We start from the raw sequence: 14,012 nt of genomic DNA on the forward strand, positions 1-14,012 counted from the left end.
AAGTTGCCTTGAAAAGTAGTATTAATTTGATAGCTTCAACGACAGCTTATCACATTGTCTGGTTCCCTGTTTTAAAGAAATACTTTTTCAAAATTGTGTCTTTGGATTTTGAAGGTACTACACCTTTGACAACTTTATTAACAACGGATTCAACATGCGTCTTTTTTTTTTCACGACATCCTCTAGGACCGAGCTTGTCGACCGAATATACCCGTGATGCTCTTATGAACACGCGTTTAATTATTTCCATTTTCATTTCCCTTTATTTACCTAACAGCTTAGCGCGACATGCAATATTTCAGAAAGTACACGAACATGCAATATTTATTGAATGAAATAACATAGAGTACAACAAGCTTATAAAGCATTGTCAACATCCCTTAACAACACTCGTCGAGGCACTCTCATGCCTAGACAGTGGGTTAGTCTCGACGCTAGGCTTATCTTCTTGAAACTTTAGCCAACTAGAGTCGATTAGAGCTTGTACTTTATATTTGAAAGTCATAATCTCTCGGTCGAGTGACCAACACCTTCGCCATGATAACTACACTTGGCATTTGCATCATAACCCCTGGGATATAGAGGTTGTACAAGCTTCATCGGGCAAATGGTGACCAGACCCTTTTCGACCAGGTTAGGTAACAACTCCGCGTACGTCATAGGGATAGGGGTAAAGTTAACAAACTGATTCCTCCTTGGGTTGGTATTTTGACCCGCATTCAAATTCGGGCTCGCGTTTTCCCCAGTCTTCCAAGCTGCGGTTGGGATGCGATGCGGTGGATAATACCCTTGTTGCTGTCGTGGCCGAGTTTGATGAGCAAACGAGGCATTAGCAGCATAGGGAGGTTGGCTTAAGTATGGTCGATAACTAGGAGCGGGAGCTTGCTCTCTACACACTGATGCTACATGCACATCCCCCTCCTTCTTCTTTCCCGGATTGGAACTGGGTTTTTCGTAGTTCGCAGCCGTAGACGGGCCATAGGCAATTTTTTCGCTTTTCAGCCCGATTTCTATCCTTTCGCCAATTATGATGACATCAGCAAAATTAACGGACACATTTCCAACCATATGCTCATAAAAGGGCGGCTGAAGCGTGTTTACGAACATTGCAACCATCTCCCTGTCAAACAAAGGCGGCTCAACTTATGCGGCTAACTTTCTTCATTGTTGGGCATATTCCTTGAAAGTTTCATTGTCTTTCTTCGCCATATTTTGCTGCAACATGCGTATTGTATACATATTGTTTCACAAAGGCGTCAGCCAGGTCCGCCCAGCAACGAACTCGAGCTGACTCCAAGTGGGTATACCAGTTCAACGCCACCCCAACCAAACTATCTTGGAAAACGTGGATGAGTAGTTGCTCGTCATAAGCATATGCGGCCATCTTTCTGCAATACATGGTCAGATGCCTTTTAGGGCATCTACTCCCTTGTACTTCTCAAACTCTGGCGCCTTGAACTTATGCAGTATTTTCACGTCGGGGACCAAACTCAATCTGGCAACATCTCCAAACCCATAGCTTTCAACTTCTTCTACGACCCTCAGCCTTTCCTCTAGAATTTCGAGCTTGCTTTTGGCCCCGTCAATGCTAGTCATTACTCCGTGTAGGGTAGTGTGTGGTGTAGCCTTAGTTGAGAAATCTTCCCAGTAGCCATGTATGCAGGTTGGGGCATCACTGTCACTCGCGCTCCTGCATGTGTGGTTGTCTCATTCATCCCTACACCCGTCACGGGTGCCGACACTAAGACAGGACCCTGAGTGTCGATTGGTGGTACATTGATGGTGGTGGGAAACGAGAATGACGCATGCTCCGCTTCCGAGTAATCTCCGACATGAGGGGTGTATCCCGGGGGCAAACCATACATCGGGAGAGGAATCGATGGGCTTAAGGCGTTAAGCATTGGGAGATAAGAGGGGGCATTCCCCTCAATCTGTGCCGACGAGGATTCTCCTACAATCTTTAGAGATTCTAGGGCAGCAAGGATTTGGCCAATCTGGTCCTTCAGCTAGCCAATATCGTCTTTAACAACTTCATGCGCTTCTTCCCAGTCTTCCATAATTCTTGAATTCGCCCCGGTCCTGTAAGGATGCAGTGGAAGTTTTGCCGTCGTTTTTCCTCACTTTTATGCTCTATATTATTTTAATTAATTCAAATTAGACGAGAATGAAATATGCATGCATAGTATGGAAATGCAATGTCATTAATTTAAAAAACGGAACAAATAGCGTGAGAGTTACAAGAATACACATTTCTTCCTTTGTGCCCTAATAGAGGTCCTAGGCTTCGGATTCTAGGTCAAATTTATGCAATCGCACGAGGATAGTTCCCTGAACCTAAAGATCAAAGGTCACTAGAGCTATGGCCCCCTTCATAGCATTTCCACAACAGTCGAGTAATCAACTAGATGCGGAGACACAAGTGAAGAGGACAGACTCTAGATGGAGTTCTCACGATAGCCAGACAGAAAGTACATCCCAAAGTGACACCGCTACACAACTCCTCTAATTCTAAGTTACACTCAAACCCGGGTATAGGGCCTCACTCAAAAGATGCACAAAGTGTGTGTGTGAAGGGAGAATGCAATGCACCCAAACCCTCACCTGCAAAACAACCAGAAAATTTTCCCAAGCAGATATAACATGTTTTCTAGCCTAGGGTTCAATATACAAGCAAGTCACATGCATTTATTTCAAACATCAAACATAGATATAAACAAACACGAAAAAAGAAAAACAAATGAAGAAAAACATACAGCAAAACCACATTAAATTCACGCATCTAATTAAATGGCTTGACTCTCTAGCGTCCCAAGTGGAGTCGCCATCTGTTGCAACCGGAATCGCGACGGGACGACGATCCAAAAAAGAAAACGGGTTTTGAAAATGTTTTTTGGAGTCGCCACCATAGTTGATTCTGGAAAACTACAGAAGAACCATAAAATGATAAAGTACGGTCCACGAAAACCAAAGATTGGGTTCGAGAGTCGGTTACGTGTAGGGAAGGTATTAGCACCCTACAACGCCTGTCCGAAGGCAGTACCTTTAATTAAATATGCGACTTTGATGTGGTTTTCAAAATGTTTAACTATCCCAAAAAAAGACATTAAAAAGAAACAAAATATATTTTTTAGTTTTTGTGCCCGACAAGGACTGACCTTGCTCCTACGTATTCTCAAAATGAGAAATCAGGGTTACGTAGTTTTAGCAGAAAGGTTCTTTGTACGAGGACGATTCGTGCGATCACACACGTGCTTAAACCTTTAAAACAAATTTTGTATTATTTTATAAAAAGGAAAAAAGGTCTTAGCACGAGGACGATGCGTGCGATCACACACGTGCTTAAACCATTAAAACATTTTTTATTTTATTTTTATGAAAGGGGAAAAGGTCTTAGCACGAAACCATGCGTGCGATCACACACGTGTTTAAACCTTTAAAACATTTTTGTTTTATTTTTTTTAGAGAAAAGAAGAAAAGGTTTTAGCACAAGGACGATGCGTGCGATCACACATGTGCTTTTAACCTTTAAAAAATATTTTTTATTATTTTTATGAAAGAAGAAAAGGTTTTATAACACAAGGACGATGCGGGCGATCACACATGTTCTTTAACCTTTAAATTATATTTTTATTATTATATTTTTTAGAGAAAAGAAGAAAAGGTTTTAGCACAAGGACGATGCATGCGATCACACATGTGCTTTAATCTTTAAAATATATTTTTTATTATTACTTTTTTAATACTTAATATATTTTTATTTTTTACTTTTTCATTTTTGTAATTTTTATAGTGTGAAAATAGTATTTACGTGATTGTTTAAAATAAAACTTAAAATAATAAATTCATATAGAATAAAAATAATGATGCTATTTATGTAAATATTTTTTAAGGAAAGATATGAAGATAGAAAATAAATTACAGCTACAAAAAATATATTAAAAATTAAAGAACAAAAAATACTAGAAACTATTTTTTATATTTTTAAGATTTATCTCTTTTCATTTAAGAAATATTTAAAGAATAATAAAACAAGAACAAACTAAAAACCATATTTAATTATTAAAAAGAAAGATGTCGTAAGAATCTCTAAAATCATTTTTTTTATTTTGTAATTTTTCTTTTTTTTATTCTTTATTTTATAGTATTGAAAGCATGTGTAATAAATATTGAAGTGCAATAATGAAACAAACTTATAAACAGAATTACAAAAACAATGAATGTGAGGATATAAAATTACAGGGGGTTATATGCAATAAAAACTTGATAATCAAATAATAAAAAATAAATCATGAAATAAGACAAAAGTATAGGTTTAGAGAAAACCAGGGTGCATGCAACCCGAAGCCCTTTTCTTTCTGTTCCCTTACGTTCTCTTCTTGAAATTGAATTTTCTCTTTCTTTCTTTTTTTCTGTTCCCTTATGCTCTCTTCCCGAAGTTCAATTTTTTTCTCTCTTTTTTCTTTTTTTAACAGGTGCATATTTATATACACACATTTGTAATATTATTGTGATTTTGCCTTAATGGCGAATTAATTGTCAATTAGCAAAATAGGGAAATAAATGGTCTTGATTGAAGAAAAATAAATCAAATTAAAATCATATTTTTTTCTTTAGGAAGAAACTGAATACAACAATCAATGTATTATTTTTAATTATTGCTTGTAATCATTATCATAATGTTGATTCGAATTATTACCAAATAAAACAGAATCTCGAAAATATTTCAAAGTGATCTGTCATGCATTAATATTAATTGCTTATGGGTCTGCTGCACCATTTTTCCAAGAAAATCATGTGGAGCACCTCTCCCATTTAATCACCATTCTTTTCTTTTCATTTTATTCACGTGCACCCCCCTTTTTTTCTTTTCTTCTTTTTTTCGCTTTGCTTTTCTTTTTCGTTTTTTCTTATTTTTTTTATATATTTTTTTAAAAGACTAAACAAAATAGTAAAATAAAATCAAAAATAATAAAATAAGATAAAAGTAAAAAAAATAAATTCTATTATTTAACCACCCAGATGAAATTGGGTGTTGACATTGACATGTATAAAGAATTATTATTTGAATAAGAGAAATTAGATATTGCTCATAAAGAAGGATTTTAAGGAATTAAAATCAAATCATGAAAAAAATCTTGAAAAAAATAAAGATTTGAAAAACAAGATTTTATATTATGAAAATGGAAAATATATTCTAAAATTGAAGAATGTATCTCTTGATAAAACAACCAACCTTGAAAGTAGTAAAAATTCAAAAATTAAAAAGGTTGCTAAAGATGTTCCTAAATATAATAATAATTACTACCATTATAATTATGGTAATAAAATTAAAAATTTTCCTCAATATAATTATAATTATCATGATTATAATTATAAAAATAAAATCAAATATATTCCAGAATATAATCAAAATTATTTTTATAATTATAAAAATAAATATAATAGAACTCGTAAAATTTGGATAGAACATGGAACTAATAATAATAGGAAACCAAATGTTGTCACATGTTTCTAATGCATGAAAAGTGGTCATACATTAAATAAATGTAAAATAAAACATTATGGTGTTCTAAATGGAATATATGCATGGATTTCTATTATAAAATAACTTATTTCTAACTTTAAAGGATCTAAATAAGTATTTTTGAGAACTAAAATATTATATTTTTGTTTCGCAAGTTATTTCAAAATTAAAGAAGAAGCTTTTGGGTGTGCACCAAAATTGGTAAAGTATGATCTATCAAATTACGGTAGAGTTTTTAACATGAAAAGAAAATTTTTATTTTTTTTAAACTACTTATGGCAATTTCATTTTTTTTAAGTTACAAGATTTTACACTCTTTTTATTTAGTGGTTATGATTTCTAAATTTGTTGTATTTATAATGTTTTGAATTATGCCTCTTGTTTCTCTTTAATAAAAATTATAATAACTATTATTTATTTATTTTACCATCTCTCAATAAGAATTGAAAATAAAAAATAATTTATAAATATACATTGAGTTTAAGTGCTATTTAAAATTAAAAATAAAGTCATGAAACTTTAGTTACAAATTTATTATTTATATATATATATATATATATATATATATATATATATATATTCTTTTTTAATTTAGTTTTCGCGAAATTTCATCACGTGACTTTGTTTAAAACTAAATATAATTCCTAACAACATCCAACTTTAAAAGTACTTATGACATGTTTGGTTGTGCGACCTGTCCAATGAAACTATGGAAGCTGTTACAAGTAGCTTATGTGAATTCCGTTTTTTATGTCAAACGCGGAGATAGTACTTCATCCATGTTATTAAATTCTTTGCAAACACGTACCAAATACTATAAAGAATTTAATGTGAATTTCGTACATAAACTAATAGCAAAAATTGGAGTGATATCGATCCATAACTGTGAAAGCGAGTTTATTTCAAACATTAGAAAAAGGGGTAAAGGTACATGTCTCAAACAATGAAACACAAAGGCAATATGTACAAGACTGTCTATTTCATATGAGAAACAACTCAAATCATTCAGAGAACCCTTTCTTCTTTCTCATCTTGTTTTCAGTGATCTCGCCTTCATTATAAAACTCAATTTATATTATTAAAAAAAATGATAAAATTAATTTATAACATATAAATGAATTCATATCTTATTTTATAAGAATGTTAAATGAAACTTAAAATTTATTTTTAAAATTTTCAAATAAATCTTTATATATTATTTATTATAATATATTTAAGATACTTTTTAATAGTAAAATTGTTAAAAATTAAATTTTAAGTCTAACTCAATTTTATAAAATTAATAAGTCTAATTTATTTATAAACGTTAATATTATATAAGGGTCATAATTTTCTTCTAATTTATTTAAAATTTTTATTAAATTGAAACATGTCATGGTTTTCAATTAATTAAGTAATGTTTCTATAATAGTTTTGGATGAATATTTTTGAAAGTGTATATTTTTCATTAGTCCTTTAATATCAATAAAGAGTCCTTAAAAGTGTCTTGCTTTTTTTTCACATTCATTATTTGTTTAAAGTAGGTCTTTATAAATTATTATTATCACTAATAATATTACTATTATTATTATTATTATTATTATTATTATTATTATTATTATTATCTTTAAAATGGAACATAGTTCATACAGACAGCTTGTATTTTAATGATAAAATGAGCAAACAAAATACATTTCAAAGATAAAACGTGAATCTACTTGAAATGAAGATGAATGTGAGAGATGAAAGTTATTTTCTAGAACTTAGTTTTAATTTATTAATATTTTATAATTAGATTGAAATATTCATACACGACCATATTAACTATTCTATCGATACTTTCTACAAAAATTTAAGAAAATGAAGAAGACATTTGAAAAAATTGCCGAATCTTCAATATGTAATTTATTATAAATTTTATTTTGTAATTGAGTTTAAAGAAACAATTTTAATATTGGCTTAAAAAATACACTATGTTTATACTAGTGCATGATAGAAATGCATCAAAAACTAATTATGCATGCCTTCACCAATGCTTCCCAATCATCAGAAGCAAAGATACGAGATACGGTAGAAATTTGGCGAAACTTCAGAAGTTGTTCACTATAGGTTTTAATTTTTAAAATTGAATTTGCAAAAACAGTTTAAACCCACAATTGCACACTTTTATAATTTAATCCGGAGAAGAATTTGTATATAGCATTCAAGAAAACTTGAAGTGAAAGAAATTTTTATTCTAAGATTATTGAATTAGTGGAATCTAAGTTTAAATCATTAGTGACTAAAGTAATTGGAAATTGAACTTAAATTTAATTCAAATTCTAAGTAACTAAAATTTTAAAACAAAAATTGAATGTATAATTTTAAAATCCAAAGTATATTTAATTTTGTAAATTTCTTGTATAAAAAATTGGTTTCAGATTATAGCACACAGATGTTGGAAAGATGTTTTGGAACAGCCCAGAAATACAAGTTTGGGAAAACCAAGGATGCAACGAAATTAAACTTAGTGAGGAAACCTATGTAAGAAGAGGTAAAAGTGGAAAACGGTAATCATAGCCAAAACCACACGCAAAGATAAATCTAGTTGCATTCACGCAATAAATTTCGAAAAGTTGAACAAAAAATTTAACTAACTGGCAGTGTCATTAAATCATTGAACCCTGGTAAGTTCTTAACCTAAATGCAACCCAACCGCAATACCAAAACCACTCTAACAATCACAATCAACAACCCTTGCAAAGTTCGATCCCAATAATAAAACCATAGATTACTAGCCTAAGGAAAATATTCAAAGCCTAATAAAGTAACATTCACGATGGTCAACGCAAAAACACAATCAATAGCCCCACATGCAGTCCAATTCGGACGGTACAATCGGCATGCCAGAACTGCCGTCAGCCACCCTCTGATCCTCCGGCGCCGGCAAGTTTGCTATGGCGGTAAAATTTGGTACGTCAGAACCGCCTTGGACCACGGGAGGGAAAAAGAAGGGGAGGTTAAGGTTGTCGTGCAAGGACCTCAGACATGGGAAGGCGGATACTCCAATGTTGTTCCTGTGAAAGCGGGAGAAAGGATCGAGTGGCGGTTCCGGCGGCGGAGCGAGGTGGTTGAAGGCGGCAGCGTCGGTGGACATGGTGGAGAAACAGGACACGTGCTCCCTTTGGTTGGCGGTGGCGGCGGCACTTTCGAAGGAGTAGTTTTCGCGGTCGTTGAACGTTGCGGCGGCGCTGCCGCTGGTGGCGTAAGGAGAAGATTCTAGAAGCGGTGGGAGGTAAATGGAACAGGGTGAACCCGGTTCGGGGCAGAGGCTCATGTTGCTGCTTGTGTTCGATGTGCTCATTCTTGTTTTCTTCGAACTGCCGGTGGCTGCGGCGGCTGATACAGTGGAGGCACCGCCGGTGTTGTTCTTCTGAAACACACGCGATATCACCCACTCATCCTTCGACATTTCAAAAAATGAAGAAGAAAAAAATCAGCCCTTTGATAGATTCATCAACGAAAAATTATATTCACAGTTTTCCTTAACAAACACTATATAAAGCTTTTAATACAGTCGTAAATTTTACATTTTTAATAAATTTCATCAAAATGATAAACTTCATATGTTTACCTAAAACATAAGTATTGTTACTCGCAATTTGTCATAAATTAATTATATTGGATAAGAAGGTTGCAAATGAATTAGTTCAAAAGTGTGATTCTAACGTTTGTTGTCTATATTAATAAACAAGTAACTGTTTATAGAGTGCTGCAGAATGTTTTAAAAGGAAGATCAAGAAACAGGATTCAGATCTTATGCTTCTAACAGCACTCAGAGTAAAAAGTGGCTAAATTGCTGTGCCCTTTTTGATGATTATACTTTGTTATCTTAATAGTTTATGTTCCCCATGAAGTGTAGCTTGTTCATGCTAAGGGACGTGCTTTTGCACCAGAGGGTAATAACCGTTGGCTAGGTAGTAGAACCACAGGTTTAGAGTATTTGTGAAACTCAGAAACTATGTACCATGAAGTCCAATCGTGAACCGAAATTCCGAAACAAAAAAAAAGGAGAGAAAAATGACGAAAGCAACAAAATGAAGTCCAATTAACTGAAGAAGCCATAAATGTGGTGTTAGAGAATAACGATGATGAACATGGTTACCTTTGAGCTTCTTGAGAGGTAGTGGTAAGCGAATTTGCCTTCTAAACGATACTCATGCATGACCCAGTTGCTCTTTTCACCCTTTGGAGCTCTTCCTCTATAGAAAACCAGGGTTTTCTTCATTCCAACGAGGGAACAGGTTTTGGAGCTATAGATCTCTCTGTCTTTTCCGGTGGCTTTCCAATAACCAGCCTCCGTGGCCCTGTTGGTGCGTAAACCAGTTGGGTACTTCCGGTCACGAAGGCTATAAAAGTACCATTCCTTCTCACCCATCTTTGCTTTCTCTGCCATGAAAAAAAACACCACCACCACCAATATCACAAACATCATCAACAACAACAAAGACAGAAAACAATACAATCTTAGGTTTTCAAAATTTTATGTTACAGTTTCTTACTTCCATATATTATGTTAGTCTTTTACTACGTGGGACTCTAACATGGTAACAAAACAAGACATGATAAGGGTTTTGTTTAGTTTACTAGTTACCAGGAAGCTCCCATGGTTCGCACTTGTTGAGGTCGACTTCAACTATGGCTCGCCCAGTGAAGGAACTGTCTAGAACCTTCTTGAGGAGGTAGTATGTGATGAGTTCCTCGTCTGTCGGATGGAACCTGAAGCCAGGAGGTAAATGTGGTTCATTAGTGTTGTCGAGGTGAGGGAGATGTTGCTGATTGTAGTAGCCACTATCCATAGGAGCATGCAGAAGAAAAAGAACAAGAAAACGAGGAACAAGAAAAAGAAGAACAAGAAAAGACGAGGAAGTTAATAAAACAAGGAGATGAAGATAAGGCAAAGACAGAAAGAGAAAGAGAGAAAAGAAAAGGCGCAATCTTTCTCAAAGAAGGAAATTGATCATTAGAATGGGAATGTTGGATTCAAACACATCATGGCTCTTCATTATATAGGAAATGCTAAGTAGCAAGGAAAAGAGAGAAGCTTTATTGCATCGTGGGGTGTGATATTTCTTTTTATTTTCTTGAATATTTATATATTTAAATTGATTATATTTAAATTTAGAGTAAGTTTTTTTATTGAGTAGCGTCCTTTTGTTGAGATCTGGCTTCACACTCCGCTAGCGTCCTTATCATATCTCACAATTGTACAGGGCTAGAGAGAGAGAGTGATGCGTAGGAGGGAGTGGTTTCTGAGGCTCTGCTTTGAGTATGCGTGCGTGTGTGAGGAAGTGTGCAGGTATTCCTCTGTCAGTGAGTTACAAGGAGCAGCAGAAAGTAGTTGTATTATATATGAGAAGTGGAAAACATATATTTATAAAAATAAATAATTACAAAACGCGAAAACTAAAATTAATAATAATATTTAAAATACTTTATAACCTCCTTCATTCATTCCTTCCGATGCCAATTCTTAGCTACATGTTTCATGTTTGTCGTCTTCCCATGATGAATATTTGTAAAAACTTATTCATTAAAACTTTAAAAAACTTGTCTTTAATTATTTTTTTCTTATGCTTAATTCAAAATAAAATAGGTTAAATAGTTTCATCCATAAACTAAATTTATACGTAGTACATTATGAAACTAATATTATGAATAAATGGTACTTGAATTGTTAGTGTATAGGTTTTTGTCAAATATATATCATTTACTAGAGATGATGTTTCGTATGATTTTTATAAAATGTAGAAAACAAAATATTATAAATTTAGTTTAAAGACAAATATAAATCTTTAGAATAGTTTGGAGGTCAAAAAATATACTTAACCTCTCTATATATATTATTAAAAGGAAAATACATTTTACAATAATGATATACTCTATATTTTGATCACAAACTAATATATATGATAAATTTATTAATATTTATAATAATCATGATAAAAGTCATAGTCTTATAATAATTTTATAACTATTAAACTTGAAGTTAAAAGTTGTAAATATTTGTATATGAGTTTTCTCTCTGTTTTTCCGGAAATTTTGGTACCCTCTTGGTCACAACCTTCACGATCACATATTCCTTTCCAAAGTCTATTCTATAATTAATTTTCTTCTGTGATACACAGATAATTATTTCTACTTCTAGGTGCTTGGTCAATTGTGTACCATAGTTATGGTATCTCTCTAGCTAGAAGTAGATATTGAATCTGGCTACATCAATGCATATAATTTCGTATTTTTAGTTGTCTTTTGCAGTGATTTTTTATGCATGATTAAGTGCTGTCACCTTTTATGTACATGCATACTTTTACTTAAATGAATAGGATAATGATAAAAACAAGTAAAAATAAACAGTAATTAGAGTAAAATGAAAGATATAAATATTATTTAGATGAATAAAAAATAACATTTTCTAAACTCATATTAGTGTTTACAAGAGAAAATAAAAGTAAATATAGATATCCTACCAATTAAAAAGTTAATTTTAACAAACATTGAAATTTTACTACATTATCTACTTACTTTTTAACATAAATTTGAAGGTTAATTATTTTTTTATTCCTAAATTTTTATGTGTAATTGGATTTAATACTTGTCAATTCTCTCACCTTATGAATGAATTTATAACATCTTTAACACCTAACGATATTAAACCGTTTATGACGTGACAAATAACATTACACATTAAATTATTTAAAGAAGCAAAAAATAAAAAAATTTCAAACATATTTTTAATACCATCGATGTCAATAACTATATATATATATATATATATATATATATATATATATATATATATATATATATATATTCATTCATCAAGTATGAAGATGAAATTACACAAAATTCTGGACTAAAACAAAATTTAATCTCATTTAAAAGTTTAAATATTAAAAACATAATAAACTTAACTCTAAATTTTTTTTTTGTGTATAAAAAAATTATTAAAGGACTAAAAACAATAGTCTCTCTCCCCCAACTTTTTTTAGAATAAATTTTTTTTCTTCGCAAAAGTAGTTTGTTAATTTCTTACATAAATAAGGCTTTTAATTTTAATGACTTTTTATATTTTCTTCCTGCCTGTTCTTACAATTCTATAAAGGACCAAAAATTATTGATGGCTGTCTTATTATTTGTTTTTTTCAAGATTGGTTCTTAGGGACTAGGGTGGTCATAGGTTTTGCCGACCTTATTTTTATCATTTTATAGTACTGAAGGCTTGTCTATTCTTTCTTTATGTGCATTAATATCATTATGGTAAAATGATTGGTAGCTTAAAAACTTACTTTTGACTATTTTTAAAAATATCCTTCCATGAAATGATTTCTTTTATGATAAACAAGTATTTTTTTAGAATGAAATATTTTAAGCAATCTATGTAAACCAGTTAATCTTAAAAGGAAAAGATATATTAGATAATTTAAAAAAAAAAACTTTATTCAATATCATTAATTATGACATATATATTTCAACTCCTTAATAATAAATGTTAGAAAAATATTCTTTAATACATATTTTAAAATATATTATATTTGATTGAAATAGTTTGAGGTCGATAGTTCTTTTTTATTCTATTTTATGCTTTGATCATTCAATCATTTTCAAGAACATAATATATTTTTGTGGATTATTGATCTGCAGAAAACACTCTAACGCTCAAGTCAGATATGTTTTATAAAGAGATCTCTATTTTATTAAGATAGAAAAAGATTTATCAAGGTTAAAAAAGGATTAGATCAAGATGTCTTTACTTGAACATCAATCGTATATTTATAGGACTTGTGGCAGCCAAACACATTGATTAACCATTAACACAAATATTTTTAGACAATCAAACCCAATAATCAATTATTAATACCGTATATTTATAGAGCGTAAGTCAATCTGACCCATTAATACCTGTTAACTGCTTATATATGACCATTAACTTTGATCAGTATATTTCATATAGTACATAAGTCCCCAAAGTCCAAGCAAGCTCTTTGTTGGAAAAGGTGAACAAGGATTATTATGAGCCTAAGAGAGGCCGCTCACGTTGTGTTAGGGAGTCTATTTTTGATGCGCTTGAAATCTTCATTCCTTTTTGTACCAAGCGGTAGAGTTCTCTTTGGAACTGTTCCCTATACTAAGCAGAAAATGTTAGGAGTTCTCTTGGGAACTTTTTCCTTGGTTAAGTAGTAGACACTAGGAGTTCTCTTTGAAACTTTTTCCTGTGCAATAAATTTTCACTCCAAAAAATATCTGTTAAAAGAAACATAAAGTAAACGCTTGAATATTTTAAAATCTATTTTTATAATGAAAAGGCATTGGAACCTGAAAAAGTTGAACGTAGGTGGTCCTAACGGGAAGGGACTGAACCTGTTGCGTAGTTGACGCTATGAGTTCTTTTTTGAACTTTTTGTCTAGGCCAAGCGGTGAATGATAGGAGTTCTTTTTTGAACTTTTTCCTTTATTGAGTCAAGGCACT

General features: G+C 32.0%; 1 protein-coding gene across 1 annotated transcript; it reads right to left on the minus strand.

The window, feature by feature from the left end:
• Positions 1–8,067: 8,067 nt before the first annotated feature.
• LOC106755901 (protein CUP-SHAPED COTYLEDON 2-like) lies at positions 8,068–10,660 on the minus strand. Its single transcript, XM_014638127.2, has 3 exons — positions 10,137–10,660; positions 9,648–9,931; positions 8,068–8,945 (listed from the first exon to the last, which is right to left on the minus strand). The coding sequence occupies exons 1-3, from the start codon at positions 10,339–10,341 to the stop codon at positions 8,343–8,345; spliced, it is 1,092 nt and encodes a 363-aa protein (XP_014493613.1). The 5' UTR covers positions 10,342–10,660; the 3' UTR covers positions 8,068–8,342.
• Positions 10,661–14,012: the final 3,352 nt, after the last annotated feature.

This window comes from Vigna radiata, chromosome 2, assembly GCF_000741045.1.
Source record: "Vigna radiata var. radiata cultivar VC1973A chromosome 2, Vradiata_ver6, whole genome shotgun sequence".
Classification (NCBI taxonomy): domain Eukaryota; kingdom Viridiplantae; phylum Streptophyta; class Magnoliopsida; order Fabales; family Fabaceae; genus Vigna; species Vigna radiata.

Bases quoted from the DNA above. Each gene is read 5' to 3' on its own strand.
- LOC106755901 (XM_014638127.2), bottom strand. From the start codon at position 10,341: ATGGATAGTGGCTACTACAATCAGCAACATCTCCCTCACCTCGACAAC. The intron at 9,932-10,136 runs GTAACTAGTAAA...TTTTCATGGCAG, and splicing joins CGAACCATGGGAGCTTCCTG to AGAAAGCAAAGATGGGTGAG. The intron at 8,946-9,647 runs GTAACCATGTTC...GAAATGTCGAAG, and splicing joins ACCTCTCAAGAAGCTCAAAG to GATGAGTGGGTGATATCGCG.